This window comes from Rhinopithecus bieti, unplaced genomic scaffold (genome assembly GCF_001698545.2).
Source record: "Rhinopithecus bieti isolate Rb0 unplaced genomic scaffold, ASM169854v2 scaffold_15197, whole genome shotgun sequence".
Taxonomy (NCBI): Eukaryota; Metazoa; Chordata; class Mammalia; order Primates; family Cercopithecidae; genus Rhinopithecus; species Rhinopithecus bieti.
Genome location: NW_016808366.1, coordinates 415842 through 432215, shown reverse-complemented (window position 1 = coordinate 432215; position 16374 = coordinate 415842). Strand labels below are relative to the sequence as shown.

Here is a 16374-nt window from a genome sequence, read left to right as displayed (position 1 = left end):
CAGGATGGGAGACTTCATCCCGGGGCAAGAAACTCTCTCCACTACAGTTCTCCTTTTTTCTTTTTGAGGCAGTCTCCGCCTGTCACTCAGGAGTGTTGTGATGCAATGATGGCTCAAGCGATCCTCCCGCCTTGGTTTTTGTTTTTTTTTTGTTTTTTTTTTTTTTTGTAAAAACGAAGTCTCACTATATTGCCCAGGCTGGTCTGATACTCCTGGGCTCAAAGTGACCCACCGCCTCGGCCTCCCAAAGTGTTGGGATTACAGGCATGAGCCACCGCGCCCGATCTAGTTCTCACAGTTTTCACCCGACTTCTGCCCTGATCTTCTCTGGCCTTGAAAGGCAGTCTGTTCCGATTTTCCCCTGAGCCAGGTGAGCCCCCCGTAAGAGCTCTGGGGCATCTGGCTTCTGGGCAGTCTTTGACTAAAGTGGATGGAGGTTGCAGGTCCTTGTCTGGGTGGGCCTGGGGCGGGGCGGCGGCTTCCCAGCGTCCTCCCGGCCTGGGCGCCTTGGAGGCTTCTGGGAAGCAGTCCGCCCCCTTGCGCGGGGCGGGGCCTAGAGGCGCTAGGGCGGGATTGGCCGGGGACGTTCGCGGAGTCCCGCCCCGGAGCCAGGGGTCGAGTCCCTCTTTTGCGCTCAAACGCACTGAGGGCGAAGTCGGCGCGCGGTGGCGTCACGGCGCCAGCTCCTCCCGACGCTGAGGTGGGTTCCGGTAGACCAGCGGGTGTGGCCGCGCGAGGTGAGGGCAGGGCTGGGGCGGGGCCCTAGCGGGGGTGGTGCCGGCGACCCAGACCTAAAGGGCTTATCTTCTTGCAGACCATGGGGGCTCAGGTAAGCGGCGGCCGCGGCGCCCCGGAGCCTGCTCAGCCCCAGCCCCCGGCCCAGCCCCAGCCCCAGCCTGCGGCGCCGGAGGGCCCGGAACAGCCCCGGCCTCAGCCCGAGCCCGAGCCCGAGCCCAGCCCGTGGGGGCCGCTGGACGACGTGCGCTTCCTCATCGCCTGCACTTCCTGGTACTGACGGCGTCTTCTGGAGGATGCCGCCCGACTGTCCGCCGTCCCCTGTGGTTCTTGCTTGCCTTGTCTCCTCTCCCCACGTCCCTGCGTCTCTTACACCCCCTCCCACCCGAGGCTCCCCAGAGATAGCAGAGAATTCGAAGAGGTCGCCGAGGACTGGAAAGAAGTCCCGGCCGGGCCGCCTTCGCGGTCTACAGCCCAGCCTGCACCCAAACCCAGCTCAGACCTTCGTGTTCACCCCATCCCTTTCTCCGGCTGGCTGGGTCAGGGGCATCCCTCTCTGTCGCTGGCTTCCAGAGGCAGGGCAGGCCTCCTGATAAGCCCGTAAAGCTGCTGACCTCCTGACTTCGTCTGCCTTTTATTAATAATCTTTATTGCTGATAACCGTGCTCTTGACTATGTGTCCCAGGTCATGGCACCAGGGGCCTTGACTTTGGAGAAGCCCTTGCCACAGTGACCCTCCCCATACTCCTGAGGGGGGCTGCTCCCCATCCTGGATCCTCAGGAGGCATCATCAGGCTGTGTTCTTGGATCCGCAATAACCCTGGGTCCCCAGGGCAATTGTCGAGGAAGGACGCATCTGGCATGCGTGAGGCAGCTCCCAGACACCCCAAAGGACCCCGGTTCTCCTCCCAGAGCTTCCTTTTTTTTTTTTTTTTTTTTGAGGCGGGGTCTCGGGCAGCTCCCAGACCCCCCAAAGGACCCCGGTTCTCCCCCCAGAGCTTTTTTTTTTTTTTTTTTTTTTGAGACGGAGTCTCGCTCTGGCCAGGGCTGGAGTGCAGTGGCCGGATCTCAGCTCACTGCAAGCTCCGCCTCCCGGGTTCACGCCATTCTCCTGCCTCAGCCTCCTGAGTAGCTGGGACTATAGGCGCCCCGCCACCTCGCCCGGCTAGTTTTTTGTATTTTTTAGTAGAGACGGGGTTTCACCATGTTAGCCAGGATGGTCTCGATCTCCTGACCTCATGATCCGCCCGCCTTGGCCTCTCAAAGTGCTGGGATTACAGGCTTGAGCCACCGCGCCCGGCCTCTCCCAGAGCTTCTTAAGTTTACTTTTGGAACCTGATCTTTGTTCCCTCATCCCAGGGAAATGACACACTCTGTATTTCTGTTTTATTTAGAAATGATTTAAAAAACATTATACAAAGGCTGATCAGTTTAAAATGTGACTGACACTGAAATGCTGTGATGTCCCCCAGGCTGAGGGGAAGCTAGGCTCTGGGGCCCCCAGTGCTTTGCCCCTCTGTCTGCCCTGTCCTGGGGTGATGGACAAACAGATGACCACAGGCAGGAGAATCTGAGATTGGAAGCCTCTAGGCTGAGCCCTCTGGGCCTGGCCCCACATCCCTCACCTCTGCAGCCTGGGCTGCCTGCCTCCATCTCCTGCTCATTCTCAGCTGGCCTGCCAGGAGCCAACAGGGAGCCTGGCAGGAGGCGGGGGTGCCTAGAGCTTTCAAGAAGTGAGAGCACCAACCTGAGGAGTGGACAGGGACCAGGAAGTGGGGGAAGGGAGGCCAGGAAGAGGTGGATACAGGAGACACTTCTCATCTCATCTCAGACCCTAGAGGGGTCCACAGATGGGGACATAAGACACAGCCAGCCCACTGGATGGCCCGGGCAAGTAACAACCTCTTTGTGCTTCATCTGAGCACACGGTGAGAGTTACCTTCGGCCTCCCAGGGCCTACACGAGTTTCATGTGAGTGGACAGGTGTGAGCTAATAAAGTGCTTTGCAAAGTATAAAACACTGTACAAACCTGTGAATCACTAATATCTCTGCAGTTGTTCCCTGCCTGTCCCAGGGAGCCTGCCCTTGGCCAAAATGAGAAAAAACAAGGATGATGACAGGGGACACAGCGGACCCATATGGGCGCCCCTGGGACAAGAGATTTTGCTTAAGATAGCTCCCAGGGTAGCAGGAGTCCCTGTCTGTGCTACAGGGTACGCCGACCCCAATCTCAGAGACCACAGGGTCGGGGGCAAGGCCCATGCAGGCTCAGTGAGCAGGGGTGGCATCTAAGACCCGGCCAGCACGCTGGAGACTGCCTGACACCTCTTTTTGGCTTTGGCAGAGAGCCAGTGGGCATCACTGAACCCATTGGCCTTGTCTAGGACTCCTCAGTGACAAGCAGGGCTGCCTCTGCTGTCCTGGAGCAAGGCAGGCCAAGCCCTAGGAACTCCTGCCAGAGACAGTAAAGGGCAGGCCAGTGAAGGTCAAAAAGGGAGCCCCCTTGGCTTGGGGCTGCTACTGGTAGGGTTGCCCTTCTAAGAGCAGTGTGGGAAGATGGGCCCAGTGAGCGAGGTCAGCAAGGGCCAAGCTCTGGGAAAACACTGCTTCCAGCCGAGAGATTGAGTCGGCCTCGGGGTAGCTGGGAGTGGAGGCACTGAGCACTTCAGACACCCCGTCCCCTTCCGAAGGACTCCCAGGCTCTGCCATGTTGGCCCTGCAGCCATCTCTGTCACACCTGACTAGTCAGGCTGAGCCCCAGGCCACAAGTGACAGGCTGGAGCAAAGCTGGGGACAGGGACAATAGAGGGGAGTGGAGGACAGTCACAAACTCGGATCTGCCTCCAGAAATGGGGTCAGCTTCTGCCCCAGCTCTGTAGCCACAGGAGCAGGGCTCAGCTACTGGGGTGTCTGGGCGCTAGAGTGGCCTTAGCAGCACCTTGGTCCTTGTCGCCTGGGGGAGGGCCGCTCTGCTGGCCTCATCACCAAGACAGTCACCTCTAGTTCACCTAAAGCCTCAAGCAGCCTTTGCAAAATGGGACTTTAAACAGTAGTGACAGGACATTTAAATACTCACGATGTGACAGGTGGGTCCTTGTCAGACCCAGCCGGGCCACAGCCCTGCCTGCAGCATGTGACCCTAAATCCTGGGTCTCTGAAGAGACCCTGACAAGTGGAGCAGGTTTCCTGAGGGATCTGCTGTCTGCCAGCAGGGAAACCCAGGCTTGTTGCCCACTGTGTCAGAAGCAGGGGTCCTGTAGCCTTGGAGGACAGTGGGGTGGGGGTAGGGGGACATCTGACCAGCAGGTGTTGGCAAAAGGGGACCAGGACTGGTGGCATCTCCCAGATGGGGGATGAGAGCTAGTGCTGGCTTCCCACAGAGGGTGCTGGGTTCCAGCCAGGAGTGGAGCTGTGGTACCTCATGGACACCACAGGATGCTGTGACCACAGGGGCTCTTCCTGGCATGGTCCCTGCCTCCGGATGGAGCCTGACCTATTCCCTTAAGTAGGGAGTAGTTTGCCCAGGACAGAAGGCTGGCAGCTGGGTGCCAGACACCCACCCTGGGGCACAGCCCCCATAATTCCCTGCCCCACGCTCAGCCTAGGCCAAATGCACCCACTACTTCAGCTGTACGACCCCAGCCTAGGGCCCTGCTGGCCCTGGTGAGCAGTGGCCAGAGCTGCCCCTCAGACCCTGGTGAGGAAGGGCCTGGCTGGCCAGACCGAGTGGACAGAGAGGGCTCTGGGCTGCTCACACCCACTCCTGGACTGGCCGCTTATAGTAGGTGACAGGCTGAGGGCCTGTCTTGTTCTTGAACTGGAAGATGGTGTAGACCAGCACCAGGATGCAGAGGGACAGGATACAGGGGATGACCACGGCCACAGCGTTCACGGAGCCCGGCACATCATTGATGGTCACCATGATGTCCACGTCGTCCTGGGGCAGCCGCCGCTCCTTCCGCCGCTCCACCTCTTTCTGGTTGCAGCCCATCCAGTCACGCAGGATGTTGCGCGGGTAGCCTGGCTCCACGCTCAGTTTCTGGTTGTCAAACTTCCAGTAATCCCGGCCCTTGTAGAAGTAGGTGTAATCTGCAGAAATACAGCCCAGCATCACCACTCCCAGACACTTCCGGCACCTGCTTTGGGGCAGTGTGAGAGGAAGGGCACAGGCGCTGTGGCATGGGAGGCAAGGTGGGGACACCTGGTGGTTTGGTGTGTAGTGCCTGGCTGAGTCATGGAGTAAGAAGCTGCAGAGGGGAGCGCCTGGGACCTGGAGTGGTCTGCCTGTCATTCTGCGGGTGCTAGGAAACCAGAGGGGCTTCAGGGAGAATTGGGACATGGTTCACTTTGTGCCGCCCAGACAGGACCCCTTGCACATAGCCTGGGTCACAGCTCTGTCACACTGTGCCCACAGGTCCCCCTTGCCCCGCATGTGGGTTCCATTAAGCCTCGGCCTGGCTCCTGCTTGAGCCAAGGGAGGCAGAGAGTAAGATTTCGCCTTGTGTTGACAGCAAGACACTAGCTCTCTGCAATTATGGATTTTTTTTTTGCTTGGCACACATCACTGCACAACACAGATGCAGGGTCTTTGGGAGCCTTCTTGGGGAGAGGCTGGGCAGTCTTGCCAATCACTCCCTGGGCAACCACCCCAGGGCTCCAGCAACAACCTAAGCAGCCCAGCCAGTGGGCAAAGCAGCTTGCTCAGGCCATCCTCATTGGCTGGCTCCCCACCATGGCTAGGGCTTTCATTGGTCTAGGTCCTTGATGTCACCTGCCTCTGAGGCTCCCCAAAAAGGGAGATCTTGTGTGTAAAGCATCAGGTATGCAAGACAGCCAACAAATAGCAGCTGTGGCCAATGACTTTTTTTTTTTTTTTTTTTTTTTTGTTGGAGACGAGTCTCGCTCTTGTCGCTGGGCTGCCGAGCGCAGTGGCACAATCTCGGACTCACTGCAAGCTCTGCCCTTCCCAGGTCACGCCATTCTCCTGCCTTCAGACCTCCCCCGAGTAGCTGGATACAGCACCTGCCAGCCCACGCCTGGCTAATGTTTTTGTATTTTTAGTAGAGACACAGCGGTTTTCGCTGTGTTAGTCAGGATGGGTCTCGACTCTCCTGGACCTCGTGATCATCCCGCCCTTCCTTGGCCTCCCAAAGTGCTGGGATTACAGGCGTGAGCCACTGCACCCGGCCTGGCCATTGGCTTTCTTATCAGTGAAGCCTCGTCGGAGACCCCTTCCCAGCCATCTCTAACATGGCCCCCTCTAGCTCATTGCTCTCTCCCAGATTTATTTCCTTTTTTCTTTTTTTAAGACAAGGTCTCATTCCATCACCTAGGCTGGAGTACAAGTGGCGCAGTCATAACTCACTGCAGCTTCAAACTCCCAGTCTTAAGCAATCCTCTGGCCTCAGCCTCCCAAGTAGCTGGGACAACAGGCACATGTCACCATGCCCAGCTAATTTTTGTATTTTTTTTTTGTAGAGATGGAGTCTCACTATGTTACCCAGGCTGGTCTCGACCTCCTGGCCTCAAGTGATCCTCCCACCTCGACCTCCCAAAGTACTGGGTGTCTTTCCCTTATAGCATCTGTTGCCATCTTGCTTTATGCTCCTAGACTCGGACCTGTGCAAGTCCTGTTCACTGCTACGTCCCCAGCTCCCACCATACAAGCTGTCTATTATTATGGAGTGAATGAATGAATCCTTTCAATCCACATAAACTGAAACCCACAAGATGATGATGATGATGATGATGATGATGACGACAATAGCAGCTAAAACATATAGCATGGATTGTGTGCTAGGGATTATTTCTAAGTATGCTACACAATTTATCTTCTTTAATCCTCACAAAACCATTATATAAAGGTAGGTACCATTATTATCATCGTTTTATAAATGAGAAAACGGAAAACTTGGTAGAGATTTGCTCAGAGTCATAGTGAGTGGTACTGTGGTGGTTACAAACCCAGCCAGTCCAGCTCTAGAGTCTGTGGTTTTGACCACATCAGTGGAGATCTACTTAACAAACACTCCTGGAGGCCCACTCTGCATCTGGCCAGGCTGGCTGCTCCTCCTGAGAAGCTCCTATGCTGGTGGGGAGACAGGCTGAATGTCTGATGGCAGTCGTGGGGGCGGGTGGCCAGCATGGCTTCTAGGAGGAATTCAGGAAACATAAAAAGTTTCTCTCTTGATGCAGTGGCTGATACTTGTAATCCCAGGGCTTTGAGAGGCCGAGGTGGGAGGATTGCTTGAGGCCAGGAGTTTGAGACCAGCCTGGCCAACAATAGTGAAATCCTGTCTCTACAAAAAAAATGTAAAGTAGTCAGGGATAGTGGCATGTGCCTATAATCCCAACTACTGGGGAGGCTGATGAGGCAGGAAGATCTTTTGAGACCAAGAGGTTGAGGCTGCAGTGAGCTATGATTGTGCCACTGCATTCCAGCCTAGGCGACAGAGACCTTATCGCTTAGAATTTAAAAAAAAAAACACTTTTTTAAAAAAGGTTTTCTTTCCATCTTCTTGCCCTCAAGCCCTGTGAAAAAGTGGCTTTGAAACATGCATGCCCATCATTGCTTTTCAGATTTGGTAACTCGAGGTGTCCCTGGAGTACACCTGCGGATAAGTGTTTGAGAAATGCTGTCGGAAGAAATGAAGTCAGTCTATGACAACATCTCTCTGCTGTGAATCACTCCTGCAGATGAAAAAGTGTGACTTGGCAGCTGGTAAGCGAATTAATGGACCCTGTGAACATGGGTAGATACGAGTCAACTGTCTGCCGCCAGGTGTTTTCTCAAACCTGGATGCTCGTAGGCACTGAGTATGCCCGTGGGCACTGGTGAGGACCACATAAAACCAGCTCCCCACACCCACCCCAGCCCGGCCCTTACGTACATCCTTCCTTGCTGATGAAGGCCCCTTGGGGAGCCTGTGGGATGCCCTTCCACACGGTGATGGGCTTAGGGTAGCCAGGGTCCGTGGCCCGCCGCTCCTCACTGTAGCGCCAGTACCGCTCGCCTTTGAAAAAGTAGGTCTTGCCCACAGGTTCCCAGCGCAGAGCTGTGTCAATGCCTTCACGGGGCAGACAGCTGCCCAACTCCCCCAGGCTGTGGGGGTACCCAGGCTCCACCGTCACCTCCTTAAACACCCAATACTTGTCACCTGTGGCCAAGAGGAGCCCAGGATCAGCTTCCCCAGTCACTCAGTGCTGCTTGCCCATCTTCAGGATGTCAGGTGAAAACAGCCTGATGCCCTCAGCCCCTTGGCCCAGTTAGAGTTGGGAAGGGCAGGAAGCCTGAGGCCAGTCCCAGATCCTGGACAACTTGCCCCTGCTGCCTGGGCTCCGAGTCCCACCCTTTTTCATCATGTGAGTTGCTCCTCTCTGCTCTCTGGTCATCTCAGCCACTTACATGACTTTGCATGCACTACCACTCTCCAAACCTGCCACCAGCGACACCTGACTCTGAGGCTGTCCCACTGGACCTGAGCAGCAGACCCAGAAACCCTGACCTCCCTTGGCCTATGGGCAGCTCCACATCAGCTGGCTTCACAGAGCTCCTCATCTGCACCACAGAAGGGCTCCCTCCTCATCACCTTCTGCCTCTCAGGTCCCCAACAGGGAGTCCTAGCCTCACTGTTGACCCCCTTTCCTGCTACTCTCAGTATTCAGCCACTTTTTTTTGAGATGGAGTTTGGCTCTTGTTGCCCAGGCTGGAGTGCAATGGTATGATCTCAGCTCACCACAACCTCCGCCTCCTGGGTTCAAGCGATTCTCCTGCCTCAGCCACCTGAGTAGCTGGGATTACAGGCATGTACCACCACGCATGGCTAATTTTTGTAATTTTAGTAGAGCTGGGGTTTCACCATGTTGGTCAGGTTGGTCTTGAACTCCTGACCTCAGGTGATCTGCCCGCCTTGGCATCCCAAAATGCTGGGATTACAGGCGTGAGCCACTCTGCCTGGCCGAGTATTCAGTCACTTCTGAGGTCCTCTGACTCTCCTGGCAGCTGTCCCCTGCCCTCCAGCTGCACGGCTCCTCCCTGGATTGGGCCTCATGAGTCGCACTCTCCAGAACCACCTCAGAAATGGCTGCCCTGCCCCTGCCATGTCTGTCACCTCCTGCCCTCTGGCTCTCTGCTGCTCAGAAACATTCCATGAATTTCCAGCCTTGGCCTAATGGATCAAGACCACATTCTGGCCTGGCAACCAAGGCTCTTTAGGATTTGCCCCCAGGTGACCTTTCTGGGCCATTTCTCACAGCTGTCCAAGGTGGGGCCTCCGTAGCCATCAGATGGGTCTTCTAAGCCCTGTGAACGTCCGTACACATCCCAACCCTGCTCCTTTATTCAGCCGTTGTCCCTCTGGAATGCTTTCCTTGCTTCTCACTATCTATATCTCACCCATCTGAGGTCTGGCCTGAATCAAGATAATTGTCATGAAACAACCTAGCACAGTGCTGGGCACAGGGTGGGCACCTTAGCTCCCTCCCACGCCCACCCCACCTTGAGTGACCTCTTCCCTCTGGGTTCTTACAGAACTGACCCGATGGCCTCCCATGAGGTACTGGGTGGTCTTCAATTGCTTGTCCCACACTCTACGTCATGTGGACAAAGCTGGTCACCCCACCAACCTTGGCACATACAGATTCTCAGTCTCACTTTCTGACTTGAATTGTCAGAGGTCAGTGTCTCTGTTAGGCTAGAGGGGCCCTCTGAGGACATGTGCCTCCCACCCCTCCTCTTCCAGTTTAGATGGGAAAAAGGAGGCCCCATGAGGGAACTGTCCCACAGCACAGGCTACATTACCTTTGAAGAAGACAAATCTCCCATCGGCCCTTTCGTAGGCTGCATCGATGCGGGCAGGCAGGCCCTTCCAGAACTGTTCGATCTGCATGGGGTAGCCCTCCTGCACTCGGTTATTTCGCAGGCGCCAGAACCAGCGATCCTGGGAGGAAGCGGGAGGGGGGAGAAAGGTATGTCAGGCCCTGCCTCCGAACCCAGTGATTTCAGCTGTGGGGCTTAGGTCCCAACAGCCCAACACCTTCCCTGGGGCCCAGCCTGGCAACCCTCCACCGAGCCTGTCCATTAGCTGCTTCTGACTTTTAAAGCCCTGGAAGGAAGACACGATGCTCCTGTAACTCTCTTCATTTCAGCCTCCTGCTGACGCTTGCTGCTGGGTGGACCATGAGACAGACAGCAGACAGGCCTCGTGTGGAAAAGGTGTGAGGGAGCCAGAAAGGATGATGTCAGGGCCTGCAGTGGCCACATGGGGGCAGTGAAGCGTCGCTGACATCAACCAGACTGGTCCTCAGGACAGTGGGAGGCTGGGGTGGTCACTGAGCCTGGGCTGAGTGCCCTGTATGGGGCTAGCTCCATCCAGTAGGGCCAGGATCATGGAAGCCAAGTCATGGGAATTCCCTCGAGACCTGGGCATGCATTCACATTCCTCCACTTATAGCTGCATGACCTAGGGCCTCACCTTCACGTGCAGGTAATAATGGAGAATCAGATGAGAGATTCTAGGCAAAGTGCCCAGAACAGTACGGGGCACACAGTCCATGTTAAGTAAATGGCAGCTAAATAGTTGGAGTCCAGTAAAAATGCCTCTTGTAACTGGTGCCTTGTCCCCACTGCAGCCTTGGGCTGGTACGGAAGCAGACTAGGCAAGGCCTGTAGCCGCCAGACCTCAGTTTTCTTATGTGTAAATGGGGGTGATAAAACCCAGACCTGCCTATGAACAGTTCAGTTGGATCAAAGTAGAATGACTGCAGAAGAAGAAGCATGATTTGTAAAAGATGGTACAAAAGCTAGTATTTTAAAAGGTGTTTTACAAAGCACTTTCACATCCAGGTTTTTGACCTTATTTTGACTTTCATGTCTCTGTTAAGTTGATCTGAGATATACGGAGTCTTAAGAAAGGCCAGGTGACTTGCCTAGAGCCACTCAGTGAGAAGCCAGATTGGGGCTGACCCACACTGCCCGATTCCTGCGCGGCGCTCAGCGCGTGCTGGGATAACTCCACGAGGGGAGCGAGGCAGCCTCTTTCACCATCCTGTGTGATGGAGCCGCCCTGCCCAGATCCCCTTCAGAGAAGGGCTTGTTGTCCCAGTGGCCAGGAGTGTGGCCAGCAGGCAGGTTTCAACCGTCAGCCCCTTTGGGGATGTTCTCTGCTCCAGAGAGCCCTCCTCAATCACTGGATGCCCTTCCTCCTCCAGTGATTGAATGAAGTAGGGGTTATAATGTTCCAGATATTTTGGGCCCAATGTAGGCTGACTGACAGGCCACCGTAGCTCCAGAGTTCCCTGCGGGGGTGGCTGAGGCTGCCATGGGCCTCTGTTGCCACTTAACCTCTCCCTCTTCCCTGTCCTGCTTCTTTCTCCTCCTTCTGACAAATGTTGATTCTGAAAGTACTCCCTAATTGAAACCCTGCATTCCAGACCCCATTTCAGAGTTCGCTCCCCGAGAGTCCAACCTGCAACACGTCAACCAGGCTGCCACCCTGTCAGTCCATGGCTGATGGAGGACAGATGACAAGATATACCTTGGCCAGTAGCAGCTTCTCAAGCCTTGGTAGGGTCTGGAGTCAGACTCAGCCACCACTGACCTAGCCCCCACTCCAAGTTGGCCATCTTCAGAGCCGGACGCTTACTGGATCTTCACACACCCTTTGTTAGAGGAATGACTCCCCCAGGTTTCGGATGGAGAAACTGAGGTCCCAAGAAGGGAGATGACTCGCTTAGTCAAGGTCACAGACCAGAAGCCAGCTTCCAGCACTTTCTCCCAGCATTAATTCTGGGGAGGTGAGGGATCACCCATCTTTCCCCCTCCCTCTTGGAAACAAGTTGATTCACCCAGCAGCACCAGGAAGAGACCCCATACCCTGGCCACTGGGCCAGCTCCCGTCCAGGCCCCATTGTAACCAAATCCCAAATCAGGAGCCTTCCCCAGCTCCGTGGTGTCGGGGAGGAGGAGGAAAGGTCAGGGGCCAGCTGGGTGGTGCCAATCCATTGGCCCTACCTTAAACACAAACATCTCGCCCCGGAAGAGGGCCACTGTGTTGAAGTTGCCGTCACAGATGTTGGGTTTGGTGCCTGGTGTGGATGGCCGGTCCCCAAGGGGCGGCCGAGGGGGCCTGGGCTGGCGCTCATGCTTCCTCTCTGACGGTGAGTGGATCCTGCGGACGGGGAGCGTAGGGAGTGGCCTTGTGGGCTCCAGAGGCTCGGCTGGGGGTCCTGGAGAGAGGAGCTACATCTTAGAGAGGGGGCAGCCATTTCCCGCCTCCCACTGCCATTGTCTCAGCGTCACCCAGGCAGCTCTGAGACAGGTCTGTCCCAGTCCAGCCTCCTGTTCCCTCTCCCCAGTTTAACTCCCCCAGTCTTTGAGAAAACAGATGAAAATAGCCATTAGAATGGGACTCTCATCTTTCCACCCCTGAATCTTATATCTTCTCTTTTCTCCTGTTACAGAGCAATCATGTCCTTCTTTAGGGTCAGCGCTCTTCCTTTGCCCCCTTCACACACACTGGCCCTACTTCCTCACCCCCTTCACTCATTCTCTTTCCCAGCCCAGTGCAGCTTCTACCCGTCACCCACTCCAGCTGCTCCGCCAAGATCATCCAATGGTTGCTTGACTCAGACTTTGATGAGCACATGCATCATCTGGGGATGTTGCTAAAATGCAGATAAGGGCTCAGAGGGCCTGAGGTGGGGCCTGAGAGTCTGCATTCCTTCACACTCTCAGGTGATGCTGATGCTGCTGGTCTGAAGACTACACTTTGAGCAGCAAGATTCATAGAAACACTTTCCTTGAAACACTCTCTTGGTTGTCCTCCTGCGTCATGGACTGTTCCTTCTCAGCCTCCTTTGCTGGCTGCCTGTCCCCATCTGCCCTACTCTAGAGGCTGGCATACCCCCGGTCCTCTTCTCTTCTGTCTCTACATTTTCGTCCTTAGGTCAGTGCTTCTCCACTTGGGCTGCATATTAGGATCACCTGGGGGAGCTTTCCAAACTGGATGTTCAGGAAGCACCAGGCCAGCTATCCAACTTTTTTTTTTTTTTTTTTTTTTTCTGAGGAGGAGTCTTGCTCTGTTCCCCATGCTGGAGTGCAGTGGCGCGATCTCAGCTCACTGCAACCTCTGCCTCCCAGGTTCAAGTGATTGTCCTGCCTCACCCTCCCAAGTAGCTGGGACTACAGGCACGTGCCACCATGTCCAGGTAATTTTTTTTTTTTTTTTAGCAGAGATGGGGTTTCACCAGGCTGGTCTCAAACTCCTGACCTCAGGTGATCCACCCACCTTGGCCTCCCAAAGTGCTGGGATTACAGGCGTGAGCCACCACGCCCAATCCCCAACTATTAATAAAACCAAATCTCTAGAGCTGAGGGCTGGGTATCTGTGTTTTTTATTAGAATCCCAAGGTAATTCCAAAGGGCAGCCAAGTTGAGAATCACTACTCTAGGTGGTCTCCTCCAGGCTCATGGCTTTACAGACCTGTGTCAGAGCTGTCCACTGGGGTGTTCTGTGATGATGGAAATTGTCCATATCTGCATCATTCACTACAGTAGCCCCTAGCCACAGCCATATATGGCTACTGAGCTCTTAAGATGAATGACTAGTTCTTATTGTGACTGAGATACACTAAAGAACTATAACTGAAATTATAATTTTCATATTTTTGGTGTGGGTAGAGACAGGGATCTCACTTTGTTGCCCAGGCTGGTCTTGAACTCCTGGCCTCAAGCAATCCTCCCACCTTGGCCTCCCAAAGTGCTGGGATTACAGGTTTGAGCCACCGCACCCGGCCTAATTAATATAAATTTAAATTTCATTACTGTACATGACTAGTGGTTACTGTACTGAACACCAAAGATCCCAAATAAATATCCCAGCCTAGATTTTTTTCTTTTTCTTTTTTTCTTTTCTTTTCTTTTTTTTTTTTTGAGATGGAGTCTTACTCTGTCACCCAGGCTGGAGTGCAGTGGCATGATCTTAGCACACTGCAACCTCTGCCTCCCAGCTTCAAGCGATTCTCCCGCCTCAGCCTCTCAAGTAGCTGGGATTATAGGCGCACACCACCATGCCAGGCTAATTTTTTTGTATTTTTAGTAGAGACGGGGTTTTGCCATGTTGGCCAGGCTGGGCTTGAACTCCTGACCTCAGGTAATTGCCCACCTCGGCCTCCAGCCTAGATTTTTGAGCTGCAGACTGCTGGACCCTATTGCTTCACAATTACAAAAGCTGGAAACCCTGGGGTCATCCTTAACTCTCCTTCCTTCCTCTCATCCCACATCTGATCTGTCAGCAGATCCTGTTGTTCTACCTTTGGAATAGCTTCTGGGACCCGCAGCCCCCACCTGGTCTCTGCTTGTGGAGGTCCTGCCTGTCCTCCAGGGCTCTGGCTGGGTCATCTCCTCCAGAGGGAGCCCTCCTCCTATGCTCCGTAGCCTGGGGGCTATGGGCGCCTGTGCTGTCTTGACAAGCATTTGCTGAAGTAAACTGGTCTCCGTATCTCACCCAACTTGACCAGAACCAGAACCTCACATACCAGTGTGAACAGAACTGGGAGAGAGGTGTGTAGGAGGCCTTTCATATCTTACCTAGATAAGCAGTAGCTTCTCATCTTTCATCTTTTCTTTCTTTCTTTCTTTTTTTTTTTTTGAGACGGAGTCTCACCCTGTTGCCCAGGCTGGAGTGCAATAGTGCGATCTCGGCTCACTGCAACCTCTGCCTCCTGGGTTCAAGTGATTCTCCTGCCTCAGCCTCCCAAGCAGCTGAGATTTCAGGTGCCCACCACCACACCTGGCTAATTTTTTTGCTTGTTTGTTTTAATATTTTTGGTAGAGACGGGGTTTCACCATGTTGGCCAGGCTGGTCTCGAACTCCTGACCTCAAGTGATCTACCCGCCTCGGCCTCCCAAAGTGCTGGGATTTCAGGCAAGAGCCATGATGCCTGGCCCTCATTTTTTCTTTTTAAAGAACAAAGCTCTGGTTATAGTCCCCATCATACTATATCACCGTTACTCCTGCAGATGTGTGAACCTGCCTGGCTAGAGGTGGAACCTATGGGAGCACTCAGTCACCATCTGGTATAGGAGGGAGGGAGCGAAGCATGAAGGGACGGGGAGAAGTGTGGAAGGGGAGGGGTAAAGGAGAGGGAATGAGTGGCCCTCACCTCACTTTTGTCCCTCTCAGTTACAGCTCAGACCCTCCCCCAGGTTTCCCAGGTGTGCCAGGGGAAGCCTTGCCCTCTGGCCAGGCAAAGCCATGGGAAGTCTGTAAAGGTCACACACAGTCAGAGAAACAGCAGCAGTGCTGATGATAGCAACGTCCACCTCCCTCGTCCCCTGCCCCATGACAGGTAGGCAGTCACAGCCCAGCCCCAAGGAAGGAGCAGTCCTCCCTCTCCTTGCCACACACCATAGATCTTCTGGATGCCCTGGAGATCGTCCTGGGGCAGCTTGAAGTTGTGCGTCTCCATGTACTGGTAGAAGGGTGCCATGATGGCGCTGGGGTCGTTGGAGTGCTCCAGTCCGAGCGCATGGCCCAGCTCATGCACAGCTACCAGGAAGAGGTCGTTTCCTGTGGAGAGGAGTGTGGGGAGGCGCCCAGGGCACCTGCTGAGGTATGAGTCGGTCAGCCAACCCATTACCTCAGCAAACACCGAGCACAGTCCCTGTGCCAGGCCCCGTGCTGGACAGCAGGGACATACAGAGAAATCAAACACAACCCCTGCCTCCCAGGCCTCTCTGCAGAGCGGGGACAAGGAGAGAGAGAGCACAAGTGAGGCAGAGGGCTCGGTGCTTTAGGAATGTCTGGGAGGGTCGGGCGGGGATTCTGAGGAGAGGGGGGTCATTTAGACCTGGGGGAGGATGTTCAGGGAAAGTTTCACAAAGGTGAAGCTGAAGCTGAGTCTTGAAGGATCAGAAGTTAGTCAGGAGAACAGATTCAGGGGGCAGGAGAGGAAGGGTGGGGGTGACATTCCTGGCGGATGGAATGCGATAAACACAGTCCAGGGACAGGCAGTTTCATTCCACCTGGCTCTGGAACAAAGCAGGAGGGGAGGGCCGGAGAGAGATGAGGTCAGCCAGGCTGGCAAGCAGGGTGCTTAATGCCATACAAAGGAATTTGGATCAGCTTCTTGGCTAGTGGGGGGTTTAAGCAGGAGTGGGGGTGTGATACAATGAAATTACTCTGGCTGCAGTTGGAGGGAGGATTAGAGGGAACAAGACCTGGGACAGGGGGATCTGTTTAGATGCTGGGGGCCAGGTGATAGATGAAAAGGCCCTGAGCTGGCTGGGCATGGTGGCTCATGCCTGTAATCCCAGCACTTTTGGGAGGCCAAGCAGGGTAGATCACTTGAGATCAGGAGTTCGAGACCAGCTTGGCCAACATGGTGAAACCCCATCTCTACTAAAAATACCAAAAATTAGCCAGATGTGGTGGCCTGCACCTATAGTACCAGCTACTCTAGAGGCAGAGGCAGGAGAATCGCTTGATCCTGGGAGGTGGAGGTTGCAGTGAGCCAAGATCGCTCCACTGCACTCCAGCTTGGGCAACGGAGACTCCATCTCAAAAAAAAAAAAAAAAAAAAAAAAGGCCCTGAGGTGGAGGGGAGGGAGTGGGGACAAAGAGGGCAAGTCCTGGCAA

At 54.7% G+C, this 16374-nt stretch overlaps 2 protein-coding genes across 2 annotated transcripts; one reads left to right on the top strand and one right to left on the bottom strand.

Annotated features, from left to right (window-relative positions):
• The first annotated feature begins 430 nt into the window (after positions 1-430).
• MMP24OS (MMP24 opposite strand) lies at positions 431-1395 on the top strand. Its single transcript, XM_017886581.1, has 2 exons — positions 431-700; positions 815-1395. The coding sequence occupies exons 1-2, from the start codon at positions 431-433 to the stop codon at positions 1013-1015; spliced, it is 471 nt and encodes a 156-aa protein (XP_017742070.1). The 3' UTR covers positions 1016-1395.
• Positions 1396-2104: 709 nt separating this feature from the next.
• Positions 2105-16041, bottom strand: MMP24 (matrix metallopeptidase 24). The gene is made up of 5 exons (XM_017886619.1): positions 15145-16041; positions 11748-11962; positions 9537-9675; positions 7627-7893; positions 2105-4825 (listed from the first exon to the last, which is right to left on the bottom strand). The coding sequence occupies exons 1-5, from the start codon at positions 15371-15373 to the stop codon at positions 4488-4490; spliced, it is 1188 nt and encodes a 395-aa protein (XP_017742108.1). The 5' UTR covers positions 15374-16041; the 3' UTR covers positions 2105-4487.
• Positions 16042-16374: the final 333 nt, after the last annotated feature.

Excerpts from the sequence above, each read along its gene's own strand:
- MMP24OS (XM_017886581.1), top strand. The coding sequence starts at position 431 with ATGGAGGTTGCAGGTCCTTGTCTGGGTGGGCCTGGGGCGGGGCGGCGG. Across the intron at positions 701-814 it reads CAGCTCCTCCCGACGCTGAG|ACCATGGGGGCTCAGGTAAG; the intron begins GTGGGTTCCGGT and ends ATCTTCTTGCAG.
- MMP24 (XM_017886619.1), bottom strand. The coding sequence starts at position 15,373 with ATGGGTTGGCTGACCGACTCATACCTCAGCAGGTGCCCTGGGCGCCTC. Across the intron at positions 9,676-11,747 it reads GCGAGATGTTTGTGTTTAAG|GATCGCTGGTTCTGGCGCCT; the intron begins GTAGGGCCAATG and ends GCTTCCTCCCAG. Across the intron at positions 4,826-7,626 it reads CTTCATCAGCAAGGAAGGAT|ATTACACCTACTTCTACAAG; the intron begins GTACGTAAGGGC and ends GTATTTCTGCAG.